General features: G+C 36.8%; 1 protein-coding gene across 6 annotated transcripts in view; it reads left to right on the plus strand.

The window, feature by feature from the left end:
• Positions 1-13224, plus strand: part of MCPH1 (microcephalin 1) — a 139708-nt gene extending 126484 nt beyond the window's left edge. For all 6 annotated transcript variants that reach the window (XM_075498047.1, XM_075498048.1, XM_075498050.1 and 3 more), the window contains 2 exons: positions 10811-11048; positions 13032-13224. In XM_075498047.1, the coding sequence (XP_075354162.1) occupies positions 10811-11048; positions 13032-13087 (294 nt within the window). In that variant the 3' untranslated portion in view covers positions 13088-13224. The remainder of the gene's footprint in view (positions 1-10810; positions 11049-13031) is intronic.
• The last annotated feature ends 2894 nt before the right edge of the window (positions 13225-16118 follow it).

A 16118-nucleotide genomic window follows, 5' to 3' on the forward strand; every position in this document is an offset into this window, starting at 1 on the left:
GGTCATTACCATGCATCTTTTTTAAACAATTTAAGAAAAAAGCAGCTTTTAATTATACATCACTTTTTCATTAATATGTGGTCTGTTATGTTGTAACACATTGGGCGCTGAACAGAAGCATTTTATATTTTTGTTGATGAGGGAATACTTTAGGCTGCCCTACTTAGAGGGTACTTTTTTCCTCTGTTGATACTAAAAAAAAAAAAATTAAAAGAACAAAGCAACTTTTTAAAAAACTAATTTGCTGATGCCTGTTTTTTTAAAGCCAAGTCCGTTTTATTTGTCTCGCTGCAGCATATCAAAAAAAAGATTGAGAAAAGTCAATCCTAAGAAATTTGAAGGAAAACGAACTCACTGTGTTCAAGCTTTGACATATTTCATAAAGCTGTTGAAAACCAAACCATGAAAGCCAGATTTATGAGCTTTTTTAAAGTTATTTGTAGATTCCCAAGACGATTGTGTTCCCATCACTTACTGTAGCCTTTAAAACTCAAATGACGCTTAAAAATATTCATGTTTGGCACACACTGAGTTACTGCTTGGCGTTGCAATGGCATTCAGCTAAAACTAAAGAGTAAGAGAGAAGAATGTACTCTGCCTTCACTTAAATCATTTCAGTCTGTTGAGGTAGAGCAAAAGGACTCACATATTCATATTTTAAAGATAAAACTAGGAATTATTTTTAAAGTTAAGATTACTTTTATTGTGGGTTAATACAACTGTTTGAGGAAAGAGCCTTTTGGGAGCATCTGTGTAACCCTTCACATTTGCCAGGCTTTTCCTTTCAACAAGATCACTCATTTTGTTATTACTGGAATAGAAAACCCTTTTATTTATCAAAGCATTATTTATCTGCACTTTGCCAGGTATAGCAAATCTGTTGACAGCACTGGATTTATCATTTACTGTTAAAGGAGAATGGAAGGATTCCCCACATCCCTAAGCCAGCAAAACAAATGTCATCCTTGAAGCTCACTGCACAATATCCTGTGTTGATTAAAAAAGAAAGTTGGACTATACAAAATGATTCGGTATCTGAAAAGTCTAAGGTAGCTGAAATGAAGTTATAATTTTTAATGTATTTTATGCAAATACTGGGCTTCCATGCCTTGTATCTTCATTACATGTAGTATTTAATCATGGGGAATATCAAGTTGTTTTCCATGAACTGCAGCACATTACTAGCTAGTGGAATTTCTGTTTCAGTGCAGTCTTTCACCAGTGAAATATACTTAGCTGGAAATGTATTATTTCAGTCTGTGTAAATGCAGATGTGTTTACTCTCATATGATTAAACATTGCAATTTACTTCATTAATACTTCATTCCTTAAGCTACCCTGCTGAAATTAATGACCTATTCATAGATTAGGTACTGGTCTCATGCAAAGGTACTAGTCTGTTTAAAAAAAACCAACAAACAATTGGTTTTATGTGGGTTGGGAGACTTCAGTAAGCCTAGAGGATACTATAAAATATGGGTAAATGGTTGCAATATGAGGGGATGAATGCCAAGATGCAACAAACGTTCCTCCTTCCTGTTGCCATGTGAGAATGAACTATGAGATAAAAATAAGGGCAAGTTGCAACTGTTATAATTTAAAAAATAGGCTAAATTTAGTTCAGGACATTATTTTTGTGCAGGTAATAATTCAGTTTGAAAGAAACATCCCATATCACTACCCCATTACATCTGCCAGAAGTGACTTCGTGCTCACTTGTGCCTGCGTCTATAAGCCGGTAAGGCAGATGCATGGAAAGGGATCTGCAGAGTGCATGAGCTAGTGCCGAGGGCACCTTGCACACAACACGTGCTTCAGGGCTCTGGGCTCGTTCCAGTCTGCTCCCCTGAACTGAGCACATCTTCTGACTATATTTCATCCCACCGGAGCACAATATGTGTCCTTGATGGCTGCTCCACAGTGGGAACCAAAAGTGCACTCACCAGGAATGACCAAGAGATTCGTTTCAAATGTGCACTCCCAGCTTGAACTGAACCAGTAAGAATATAAGTATCTTTTCTGCCGAAGGTCTTGTAGGGATATATCCAGCAAGAATAGAACTTTGTCAGCTGTGAGGAAAAACATGTCCGTGTATGTATTGCATACCTTTTAAAGTCATGGACAGTTGTCTAAAGCAAATGATTTGGAGGCTGAGATTTTCTTGGTTTGTACATTGGCTCAACTGCATTTGTTCAACCGTCGGCTGAGTTAAGGGAAAAGACTTTCTGATTTTACTTTATTTCCTTTTCATTTTTGAGACGTATGAACTTTAAAAACTGAGTTAGATGGAGAGTCCCACCAATAGTGCCAGATACAAAATGGTGGATTCAACATGGCTCACTTAGATCTGCGGCACAGATGATCTGTAGTATATGCTCAAATCAGCTCTTTGTCATACACATAACGAGGCCATCACACCAGCGCATGTAGGAATCATTGGCATAAAATGTACAACTATCCCATCCGTATACTGCATTTGTTGTCTAGGATTTTGCTAAGCTATCAGGCTGCAAAATCTGATTAATCATGACCTGAAGTAGTAGAACTGTAGATTGACTCTGTCCGTTTTTTAATTACTAAGCTGTCTTCATCTCAACCCATGAGTTTTCTCACTTTCACCCTTCCGATTCTCCCCTCCATCCCACTGAGATGGGGGGGAGCAAGCGGGTGTGTGGTGCTTACCTGCCTACCGGGGTTAAACCACGACAGAGTGGAATTAAAATAACCATGAGAGGTATAAGGAGTGATCAGAAATAGGTATGATGGAGTTCAATAAGGACAAGTGCAAAGCAGGGAGAAATAATCACCTGCAGAAACACGAGACTGACAATGCGGTATTTCTGCCAAAAAAGCAACTGAGTATTTTAGAGGATCCGAAACAATATGTCACCTATGTCATACTCCAATAAAAGAAGCAGGCATGCTAGGATGTGTTAACAGGACTGCTATGCATAAGAGATATGAATTGTTTGCAGTGTGCAGAGCAGTGGTGGGGCCTGAGCTGGAGCAGTGTGTCTAGCTTTGGGCACTGTGCTTCAGGAAAGATGTGGATCCACTGGAGAGAATCCAGGGGAGAATAACAAAATGATCAGAGGTCTACAAAATATGACCCACGAGCAAAGACTGGAAGAACTGTGTTTGTTTAGTCTAGAGAAGAGAAGACTGAGGGGAGACATGATAACAGTCTTCAAATATTTAAAAGGTTGTTGCAAATAGGAAGAGAATAAATTGTTTTCCATGTCCCTTGGCATTAGGTCAAGAAGTAACGGGCTCAAAATGCAGCAGAGGCAATTCAGGTTATATTATTAAGAAAAGCTTTCTAACTGGAGGAGAAGATAAGCATTGGACTAGATTGTGTATGGAGGTGGAGAATTTCTGTCTTTGAATTTTACTGGGATTCTTGGGGGCTTGTCACATGTAGTACATGCAACCCTCATGGTATGCCAGTGATGCAGGGCACCGAGTCGTATGTGCCACACTCCTATACCGCTTTGGAGAGATGCATGGCACAGTGCTGCTTTATTGATATTTGGGTGAGGAAAACACCTCCCAATTATAATTGGTAATTATTTGCAGAATTTTGGCATAAATTTGCAATTGCAATTTGCAGTCTTATCACTGCCTGGTAGTCACTTAATTCTCTTGAAATAAGACAAAAACAAGGATGGACAAGTTCTTGAGGTATTTCTGAAGCAAGGTTTAAATTTCTAATCCTGAAAAAATCCTTCCTTTGTTAGCTAATCTGTAATGAAAGGATTATTTAACTTTCAAAAAGAATTGGTATGCGTTGAAACCAAATGCAAATGTATTTAATTCAGAATCTTTTTGAAGTTATAAACAAATAGTTATAGTAAAGTGACCACATCTTACAATCTTAGCAGAATGTTTTTAAGTGAGGTATATTGGAAATACAGCTCCTTGATTTAGAAGTCATACTTATCCTCAAAAGGGACAAGACTTATTGTTTTACCTTAATTTGTTTTTTATTAACCTATAGCTGATAATGTTGATACTACATAGTATTTAAAAATAGTCCTACCTCTGGAAAACAAGGAAATTAAACTAAAAATAAGTGAATTTGTTATCTTTTTTCCTGCAAAAATTTGCTATGCCGGAAAAAATGGTTCAAACATCTTCCAGTATAATTTTGAATATCCGCCAAACAGTAGATTTATTTGCCAAACATTTTCATACACTATTCCCACCGGGACGCAGTCTTTCAGAGAATAAATTGGTGAAATTAACTTTTCTTATCAGTCTATGGGATTTGAGAGAAGCAAGGTTGTCTGCCAACACGCAGTGGAAAGAAACAATATCAGCTAAATTGTCTGGATTCAAGCATTCTTCCTTTCACCCTCATCTTGGCCAGCAAACACTTACATGAAGGACTATACAGAGGAGAGGAAGAAACTGTGTTTTGAAGAATTTTCCAGATAATACAGTCTTGACTGTATGCCATTTCTCCTTCTTTTACTTTCCTTTTTATTTTTCAAGACCAGACATCGAAGGTTTCTTTTTTTCTGGACCAAATTTTCCACTCTATCTCCCTCCACTTCTGGCTCCCGGCCCAGTGCACCACTCGTCTTCTGCCACACAAACATATACCAAGCTTGCCTGTCCGTAATCTCTGCTTGTGTGCATGTGCTGGGGCGCTGATGTAGCCTTATCAAGCGTTCAAAAAGTACCTTCTCACTTTTGTCTGTCTGAAAGCTTATGCTTCTCTAATTTGACAGAAAGGAAGCTTCTATTTTAGCCAAATGATATTGATAACCAATGGGAAAGTGTTGTTTCAATAAATATTCAGAAATAAAGATGCAATATTTGTAAATAATGTGCATGAATGTTGCAAGTTGAGTTTTGCTCTGAGAATGAAAAACATCGCTAGCAATAACAAGCGCATTTCATGCCAAAGAGTGGAATAAGGTTCTGGGTGCTGTTGAGATAATAGTATGGTAGTACGGCTTGAACCAGTTGGGGTCCTGCATCCATGTGATGTTCCATTAACTTAGATAAGATTCTTCAAAGCTGAGCATCTATTTCTTTGTGAAACAGCTTGCTGAAGGAAGTTGTTTCCGGCTCGTAACATGCTCTTTTATACTGGAGAGCACCAATTTATTTATCTAGTACAGCATTTCAGTGTAACTTTTAAAGCTTTTAGTGAATACTATTTCAATTTTAGTATTCTCAGTGTGTTAAAAAATACAAGCAAACCGCTAAAATAAATTATTAGAAATCAAACTAAAATTATGAGCTTTGGATTTAAGTAGAAAATATGTCACACATTGTTCCTACAAAAACTGAGTTGCCGTTTGGTTAGTTGCTTCTATTCTCCTATTAAACCTGATATTTAGAAAGGTGAAAGAGAGCATTTCTTTTTGTCCTGCAGGAGTACTGCATTGTTAACACAAACTTCCTTGATCCCTGTAGGGTCCTGCAGATTCTGCAAATTCCTCACTGCAGGATAACTGTACTTCCAGAAGGCTGCACGCTGCAATACGCTCCTCTTTATCAGAAGCAGGCTGATGTTCCACTTGTGTGGATGTGTGTGAGCCCTTGATCTTTACATGTACATGGGGTTCCACATATGTGTTTTTCTTTTAAATTTTTACTAAATGACGGACTGTCTGAAAACGCATATAACCATGCAAGTGTAATGTTTCCTAACAGTGTTGTAGCTCTGAGTGCGTTCTTCATGAGGTCTTTGTACAGAATTACAGTAACTGAAAATGTAGACATTACTTGGCCAATATATTTATCAATACTGAAATCATATGAATATTAAAATCTTAGAGCTTAATATTTCCCCAGCAACATCACCCAACTATATTAAATGAAGATGCTATTGAATATGTGTTTCTTTTTGTTAAATTTGTACATTATCAAACCATAAAGTCTGGGGGTTTTGTTTTTATCAGTTTTATGGTTTTCTGTCATTTAATAGTTGCAGAATGGTGAGCTAGTCCATAAGACTTCAACAGTCAGATCCTTTTCTTTTTAGTGAAAGTGAGCAATTTCTCATCAACTTCCAAAGAAATAATACTTGGTCTTTGGATAGATATAAACCATAAAATATACAATCTTCTCTCTTCAAACTTATGTCTGCAAGTTTATCTTCTGCTGTTTGCATTTAATAAAATGTATTTATTATTTTTGCAAGTAACAGTAACCAAGATATATTACAGCTTTCCATAAATCCAGTAAATAGTTCATTAAAAATAGCCTTTTCAAATAGGTGTTGGTAAGGGTTCCAATCCTATATTAAATGCTCAAATAGTAATGATAAAATATATCATAAGTTTATTTTTGTAGATTTGTTTACCTCTTGTGAATAATTGAAATTAAGAATAAAGATTTACCATAATGCATACATTGATCGTGTAATGCATGCACAAATTTTCAGACATGTATAATTATTACAGATGGCTACGTTGTACATATTTTTGAAGCTAGTAGTTCACATTTTCAATTCTAGCCTACAAATGCAATTTCTATTAATTGTAATAAATCATAACCATACTTTCCATTTAGTTGTTGTGAAGTATTATTATTCTAATAGCATTTTAGACTGGAAATTTCTTCATGTGCTATTTTCTGGAAGTACACTGAAAATTGGGTGCAGTATATAGGACATTAGCAGTTTCAATGCTGAAAGATTTCCAAGTACCTCCAGAAGAATTATTTTCTTACATTTTCTATTGCATGAATTCAGGTATCCATTCAGAGATAAAACCTTTGTGGGACTTGATGGCTATGTCCTGAGCCTCATGAAAAGAGGCCCTTGGACTATTATGGGGTTTTCTGTTTGTTCCTGCACCCCGCACCCCACCCAGCAGGAGCTATTTTCATAAAGTTCTAGGCAAACTGCAAAGTTTTGGCTTTTTTATAATATATGCTCTTTTGGCTTGTGGGGATTGAAAATCAGTCACAGGAGGGACAACAGTTGGTGAAATTTTTTTGTGGGTTTTTTTAATAATGAAGAAAGGCTCTATTTCTTTATCATACATTCTCCTTAAGTTTTACTTCTGTCAAGAGTGATTTTTTTTTTCCTCTCAAAACTTAGTTCAAACAAACATGTAAATTAATGGCACCTTTATGAGAAACGCATACATATAAGAGGCGTCTTCCTGCCCTTCATCCAGCTAGTGAAAGAAGGAAGTTAACACTTAGGATCTTACCAAAAAGAGTAAATAGATGCTTTTATAACATTTTGTTTTTCTGTCCATCTGCTAAGGAATATAATTAGAAAGGAAAATTGGTACTGTCTGTTATAATAGGGACTGACACAATTGTAACCGTAACTACCGACTGATACATACACAATTTGTGGAAATAGTCACTTTTGGGGTCTGATATTTTCCCAGGCTTGGTCTCTGCTGAGGAATTATTCATTTATTTGTAAAAGCTTACGCGAAATGTGTATGGTTTCAAAGGGCTGGGAGCACCCCTGGAGTGCCGCGAAGGCTTTGATGTTGCAAAGGCAGCTGAGTCAATTCAGGGGTAAGAGCCAGATTGTGCCCTCTCATCCCACCGCCGAACCCTGTGCGGTCAGCTAGCTGCCTTTTCAGCAATTGCCTAGTGCCATTTCTTTCAGGTTAGTGGTCCAGAAAGCAAAGTTAACCTTTCAGGCTACTCTCTGAGGTCTGAACATAAATGCTATGATTTTTCCTAGCTCTAAGACCTGTGCGTGAACCCAGTGTGCTTGAGCAAACCCAAGCACAGCCTGTCAGGAAAGCTGTGGTGGTGGTGATCCAGATGAAGGAAATGTAAAGATGACATTCCACGCGGAAGCTTTCCTTTGACGATGCCACCAAGATGTACTGGGTTCTTACCATGTCCTCTTCTCAAATGCACTGATAATACACACAGCTGGAATTTTAAAAGCAGTTTAACAAAATCCTGCCTATGGCATGTCAGCATTTCACTTTCCTGGGTTCCTTTAATATGTACCAAATGCATAGATTAAAGCATGCTATTTGTAGACATCAGGAGGGGAGGGTGCTCAAAATCTGGATTTCCTAATTTGATGGTTAGCTGTGTACACATTTGCTTTTAACAGTAATTTAATCCAACAGTTCTTTCTATATGAAGATGTATCATATGAATGAGTTTTCATTACAGTGGCAGCAAATAAATCCTTTCAGGGGAAATGTTTGAGGAAGTGGGAATACAATTAGCCCTTTTAAATCATATTCCCTAAAATATGTAAATAGCAGATTGCAACAATTTCTATTTGGTGTCTTCTATCTAGCACAAGGCCTATTGCATTTTTAAGATAACAGCTTCTCAATCCTAATAATTTTCATCTTATAAATCTTAAGAGTTCCAGGTTGACAAAAACAGTGTAACTTCTGTCTTTTCAAGTTAAATCTGATTTATTTTAGATAAACTAGCATTAAAGTCTCTTGGTAATTGTTTTTCTTCTGTCGATTGCAGCTGATTTGTCCCAATAAACAATTCCAGAGAGCTCTGTGTCAGATCAACTAAGATGGCATTGCATCTGTCATGAGGCTGCTCTGAGGCTGATGTGAAGGGATTGTTATTCTTTACTATAGTGCATTCTTTAATTTGTTGACCTCGCTTACCACAAGCACTTTTGTAGTTTCATAACTGCGCGGTTTTTTAATCCATTAAAATGAATGACTGCAGTCCTAGTAGTACCAAAATCACAACACTGCTCTGTACATCAGAGATTGCGGAGTGCTTTATGTTCTTGAGCTAGCCCCATTTTAAGACACTGATCATGGCCTCAAAGTCTCACAAGACCCATCAGCAAGTGATACTCTCAGCAAATTCCAAATCCGATACCATATATTAAAACCGTACAATGATTAGTTTTCTGTATTTCATGACATCAAGATGCCCAGCAGACAGATATTCATAGAAGAGCATTCTGCTCAGATGGAGGTAGGCAGTACCCAAGTCCAAAACCAGATCTTCTGCACATGTGTAAAGTATCGGGTGCCAACTTATGTACAGGGCCATCAGATATATTCACTGAGCTTGGGTCCTCCAAAATCTGCAATATAACTCTGGTTTGATACTGTGATCAACAAAATCATAAATGATTTTTGACTACCTGTTTGACTACCATGTTTGACTGTTTGACTACCATGAGACAGGATTAGATGCCATGTCATTCATAAACCTGAGTTCACAGAAGAATAGAAAATAAAGGGTATTTCCTGGATTGTGCTTGAGTCTTTTTGGCCTGCTTCGTCCATAGAAGTTACTGTCTTTATAACTTGCTGAATTCAGAACACAAAGAATCAATTTGATTTTATTCTCAGGAGAGCAGCCAAGGAATTAACAATCACAGAAAGCTAAATTATTTATTGATGGAGGAGATCTCAAAATTCAGATTGGGATTGACTTGTCCTAGAATAGCAGAGGACAGTGGCACAGAACCACTGAGCTATGAAGGCTCACGTTAGCATGGGCTTCACGCTTTGCGGGTGCTTCATCTAGCTAATCGATCAGAAGTGCTAAGGGAATTCAGTTTGACTTTTATCTAGGGATGTGTGAACATGCCATGGAACTGCCTGGCTTTATAAAACCCCTGTAAACCAGGTGAAGACTCTTACTTTGGCTGCACATCTGCCAAGCACATATATTATTGCATTAAATTTTTAAGTGCCTATGGTTTCACAGCAGGTTTGTGCGAGGACTGGAGGAAGGAATCCACTCAACAAGTAATTTCTTCCACTGTTCCAGTTACACCTCCTCACTGACTACGGTTTCACATTCAGCCATCTCATACAAACGAGATACATAGAGAACGACCTTTCCTCTATGAAATGTGCTCGTGTTGATCATCTGTATGAAAAATTCCAAGCATCACATAATATGAAACATTTATTTTTGGTCTCATCTTACTATTAACCCCAGTCTCATTATAAATTTTCCAAACTTTGACAAGAGATACAGAATCAGACATGTTACATACATTAATTTGGCAGGTCAATGGCAATCTCACCCTAAGAAATACAAGCTTGAATTTTTTTTTTATTTTAGTATGAAAACTTTATATTGCGTACCATGGTGTGTACACTTGTTGCATGCACTGCTTTTATGCACATTATAGCTAAAGGAGATAGCTTTAATTGCTGAACCACTGTCCTGCCTGGTATATACAGAGAAGAAAATTTGCCTCATATAGATCAAGCAGGTTTTTATTATAATGATCAAGTGTTATAGGCTGCACAAAAGGACTTCTTTTGTTGGTTTTGTGGAGACAAAAGAGTTTACATGAAATGGTTTGCTCTGAGTTCTGGTACATTTGTGTTACTTCATACATCTAAGACAAAATGCAGTTCGTATCTGTGGGAGCACAGGAGGGGAAAAGAGGTCCTAAAGTAGTTGCAACTCTGAATTAGATATGTTTGTAAAGCTCCCTGATACAAACTGATGAGCGCTATGTATTGTAAAGGCTTTCATGGTTTGTATTTGTGCTGCAAGACTAAAATTATTTATAATATCCTTTAATAGTTCCGTGTGATGGCCAGTGTTATAAATGTAAGAATGTAAGATTATGGTGACAAATAATACTGTCAAGTGCTTTAAGAAGTTTTATAGGTAAACCATCTGACCTATAACAAAATAGTCTCAGCTCTGTTTTGGGAACTGTATTTATCAAGTACAGCAAACTCTTTGTACAGTTTGCCCAAGAGTTTCTGACACACCTGTAAAAGTAAAGTTCATACTCATATACTATAATTCTTTTTTTCTGAATTAACGAAGGCAAGGATTAGTTTTACTTCGAGTGGAAATGCAACGCATTGGTTAATTAATTTCCTTGTTTCCTCAAATACAGATCTGCAGACTTCAGCGTCAGCTATCAACAGGAAAATACCAGCAGAATCTCTTTTCAAACCAGCCTGTCATGTTTGTATCTCCTACCAGTCAGCCACCCTGCAAAAAGCTAATTGAACTTATACAGCTGTCAGGAGGGAAAATATGTAAAGCCTTACGTCAGGCAAAAATCTGTATAGGGAAAAAACCAGGAAAGAAGTACCAGGAAATAAAAAGTTTATCAGAAAAATGGGTATTAGGTAAGACACTAAATTTCAACTCATAAAATATTGTGGAATATGTATTCAAAAATTGACTGTAAATAGGTCAATAAACTGAGGTTATGGAGGGAAGAAAACGGAAGAGACTGCTACAGTTAGGTTTTCAGGAAGGTTGTCTCCATGGTGAGGGCTTTCTTTTACAACTCAGACTGTTTTATGATGGTCCTGGTACTCACCATTGTAATTTTACCAAGAACAAATTTCATCCAAAGATTTTCAAATTTATCTTTTGTATGATTGTTTCATTCAGAGCAAACTAAATTATGGAGAAACCCCCACGGAATAATTGTTTTTTAAAATGGCATGTACTTCCATTTTAGATGTAGTAAGAAAGATTTTTAACTCGTATAAACTGGCATAGCACTACTGAAATATGGTAATTGGCACCCTCTGATAATCTGTCCTGAATTATATATTACACATCTGGAAGACAATTTTCTGCCGTCTCTATTTCACTTGCAAAAAGTTTATTTTTAAAATCTGCTGTTAAGTTTCTAAGAGTTGTTAGTCCATTGCTTTTCCATTAAGGACACCACATTTCTAACAGTTATCTGTTTGCAGGGAATCAGATGTAAAATTGCAATATCCTCACCCTCAAAGCAAAGCTTTTGACAATCTATGTAGGATTCACAGCTTCCAGCCTGACACTCTTCCTTCTTCAGACAAGATAACGGGTATTTTCCAAAAAGGGACCTTTTGCATACTAGAAAAAACAAGATTAAATTTTCGTCATACACTACGTCAGACTGCTCTAGATAGATAGTGCCTCACTCAGACTCTAGCAATAAATGTACCGCATGAATTGATGTTACATGAGACTAGCCAAGCAAGTCCTACTCTCTTGACCATTAACGCTATCAGATCATAATGGCTTGAATGGCAAACCTGAACGAAGATACCACTAAAGAAGAAAGGAAAAGTGAGCCATAAGGGAAAAATACTCATCTAAATGCAAACGTTATTTGATACTTTCTTAAAGTATAAGATAAAACTGTGAAGATTTGAGAGAGAGGCAGAAGAAGAATGCATTGTTTATTGTGCCTTCCTCTGGCTTCAAAGTGACCAGATAAGGAAACCAGAGGTTTGTGCAAGACTAAAAATATGATGTAGTAAATTAAACACAAAAGTTTCACATAGTAGTACTCCAGTCATAAATTCCTGATGAATAAAGGTAATGATCTAAAGTGGCATGCAACTCGTGGCACGTCCCACTCTTTTACTGGTCTCATGGAGTTCTGCCTCACCCCAGGTCCAGTATCTCCTGAGCTTACTGCAGCTGGACGGGGCACGCTCAGCCCATCAGTGGGCTGAAAGAATTGCGTATCTGGCTGCTAATGGAAAAGGACTCTGAATTCTTTGTGCCCTTTACAAATTTCTCGGTTCTCTTTTGCAGTCTGATGGTGCCTTTTCTAATTATGTCCTGCTCACAAGGCACAGTTGTGCAAGCTCTGGCTAACACATTTTAAATGATGAATCATCAAAACTCAGAAAAAAGAAGTATTTCTATATGATATTTTAAAGGAAGGATACATGTCTTTGAAGCTCAGCCCCTTTATCAGCAACTGTTTACATAATAGTATGAACAGTGTCACCTATAAATTGCCATCTTAGTCAAATAAATCAAATCAGATCTGAAGTTTTGTCTAGTCTTTGACACTTCACTGTTGCAATCCAGTTGGTTTGTGGCTGTCTGCTTTCTGCTGTTAAAACCAATTGCCAATTAATTCACTGAAGGCTGACCACAATCAAAAGCGTATAGGTAGATAATGCAGCACCTTTTTTAAACTTAAATAAATGATAAGTTCTTGTGGTATTATCATTTTTTTAGGGTCCTTCTCTCTCTAGGTTCTCAGCTCCACCAAACTGTTTTATACTAAAAATTGCTCTGAAGTACACTGTAGCTTTATCATCTGTTTCTTGTGCATTTTATTTTAAATAATCCTGTTTTTTTATTTCTTTTAGATTCAATCACTCAGCATACAGTATGTCCCATGGAAAACTACATTTTTCAGCTGTGAGCTAACTCAAGAACTTCCATATGGTTGTAAGGAAACAAGCCTAGTTTGGATTCAACAACAAAAAAAAAAAGCTGTGAATAAAATTTCTAAGCAAACAGAAGTTACATATTTATAAATACAGGGAAACGTTTTCTACATTTTTATTACTTGTGTAAGTGTTCATCTTGTGAAATCTTTAGGTTTTTATAATAAAGCACTTCCCTAATAAAAGTCATTTTGCTTTTAATATTTCTTGAAGACCTTTGGACCTAAAAGTTGAATGAATCATTATTCACTGGGAGGAAGTGGAAAGATATTTTCTAATCTCTAACCAAAGTTGATCACGTTACGGTGCAATTAAAAGACGTGCGTGCAGTGTGGGTGAGCGTGCCTGAGCTAGCTCTGGTGTAGGCAGCAGGAGCTGTGCTACCAATGCAGATGCATGGATTCTGTAGGCGCCTCTATTCCGAGTGCCTCTGCGGACAGCTGAAGGCCCGTGTTGCCACATCTTCATGACCATTGCTCAATACCTTTTCTTTGGTAAAAGGATAAGATTACCCATCATGCTCAACTCACACCTGCTGATGTAAACTTGCACTTCTAAACTGAGTTGTCAAAAGGAATTGTAACTCGGTAATTATGCTCAGATACATAGTTAGTTTATTTCAATACCTTTAATTGAATTTCAAACTAACTTACATCTAGGCTGAAACCATAAACAGTTACTGATTCTGAGTCAAATGAATTAAGACAACATATCATTCAAGTGCTAAAATCTGTTCAAAATGCAACATATTAAATCCTCAGGTATGCCTGAAAAACGTATGCAAATGTCTTAGATGTTAAATTCCTCTTCAACCTGTGGTTTTGTTTTTAGCAGGTACAAAGTAAAATTTGTATGTAAAGTACGTTGTGTAACACTTGTTTATCTATAAATGTACAACCTCCTTTAAATATTTGCAAGGTCCATCAAACTGATATCGCATCATCATAGAGAATAATGTATTATCAAGTAACTTAATGGCAGCTCATAACTCACACCTTCCAAACTCAGTGCTCCCCTCAGAGTACTGTCAGTGTAAGGCAATGGAAACCCTGTACTAAAAATAATGATTTCAAGTTAATATTATGGAACAATCAAGGTACAATGGTTTATCCATTTTGCCATTCTATTGCGTTGTTCTAACTTCTTAGGCTTTTTAAGGGATTTGGATGTACAACTTCTGTAAACTTGAGGATTATACAAATTTTTTCTTCCAAACAAGTTCAGCAGTATCTGGGTGGCAGCCTGTTTCAGGCACAAATTGCATTTGTATAGTTGCTCTGTAAAATGTTAAACATACTTCTTAATAGAAAAGCTCCAAGTTATGATTATTTTATGGAAAATTAAACTGACTTTATTTTCAGAAATACTGAGCACCTGTAACTCAACAGGTTAAGATCTCGTTTTCAAGTAGCTAAGTACTATATAGCTGGTTTTAGTATACAAACTAGAAAATATAATGTATTGAGGTTTTTTCCTTGCTTAGTTTTCTGACGTGCACATTTTTAACAGCATCTTAAAGTTGGTATGTTTGCTACAAAAATTGGTAATCAGGTCTGTCTACAAATTGTACTGTTCATAATTGAAACTATTTACCTATTTATTGCAGAGTGCTGGTAACATGGTATCACCCTTCACCCTTGACCTTATCAGCCCCTTTATTAAGAAACTAGTTGCCAAGTACTATAGACTAAAATATAAATACTTAAATAGGTTGTGACATGTGAACATATGGTTCCCAGTAAATAACAGAATAATTTGTTTGAATTATATTGCTTGACTTTAGTTTATTTAGTAAACTCCTAGTTTATTTTGTAGTCATTTCCTAAGTGTACTACCCATAAAAATCTGTCACTACTAATTTATATAATATAACATTCCAAATCAGTTTTCTCATAAATCTTCTTAAGATTAATCTCAGCAACTTAAATTGTAAATTCTTGGATCAACTTGTTGGTCTTTTATTAGTCACGCATGTAACAGACTTGACAATGAAAAGTCTAATATACTTCTTACTAAATTAAAATGTTTCAGCTAAAACAATCTGTCAATTTAGATAATTTCATCTTAAGTTATACGGTTTGATAGAAATCCCTATCTATTGGCTGTTCTTGCAAAATTTGTAGTCCACGGGTAAATATAGCCAGCAGAAAATTAGATGCCTAATTTTGGTCTCACATTATGGGCAATAGGAGTGCTGTCCATCCCACTGACTACTGCTTTGTAGTAGTACACAGTGAATACAGGAGAGGTTAGAATTAAATCCAAAGACTAGCATGTTGTACAGGCAGGAAAAAAGAAATACTATTTCATGTTGTACAGGCAGGAAAAAAGAAATACTATTTCATGAAAGCCCGGAGTCTTTCAAACAGCTTTTGACCTACGTACCCTAGTGTGGGTTCTCAACCACCTCAGCGTTGGAAGGAGGGCACGTTTCTACCCGAGACCTCAACAGGAAAAGACACCGACTCTGGTCATCCCCTCAGTAAACCAACACGGGACGGGGAATGATGAAAACTTGTCAAATGATTCATTTGTCAGAAGAAATCCACCCACTGAAAAAACACTTGTACTTGATACCAAGGTCCTAAGGATGGTAACACACAGAGGAAAAGGCACAAAACCCAGCAGGGTGAAGCATCATTGATTCATGGGTAGTTGTGAGTTGATCAGGGCTAAGATCTTTGTGACGTACAGTGCTTAATTGACATTCTGCCCTAGCACAGCACAGCCGTGCTGTCTCCTCTACAAAATGGTAGCATGCTCACCTTATCAGGAATCTACTTGTTTTTAATTTCATTTTTGTGCTCTCAATCTTTTTTTGTGGAGAAGAGGTTGTCTTAACCTTACCTTTTTTATCCTGTGTGAATACTTTTGCCATTCATTTGTGAAAACAACTTAGCTCGATAGTGCTGTCTCTCCTTCTCAGAGAGCTCCCACATCCCTGCTAGAAGCTGTCTCTAACAAAATCACATTAGCATGATTCAAGATCTTTCTAAGTTAGCTTAA

This window comes from Mycteria americana, chromosome 3, assembly GCF_035582795.1.
Source record: "Mycteria americana isolate JAX WOST 10 ecotype Jacksonville Zoo and Gardens chromosome 3, USCA_MyAme_1.0, whole genome shotgun sequence".
Lineage (NCBI taxonomy): Eukaryota > Metazoa > Chordata > Aves > Ciconiiformes > Ciconiidae > Mycteria > Mycteria americana.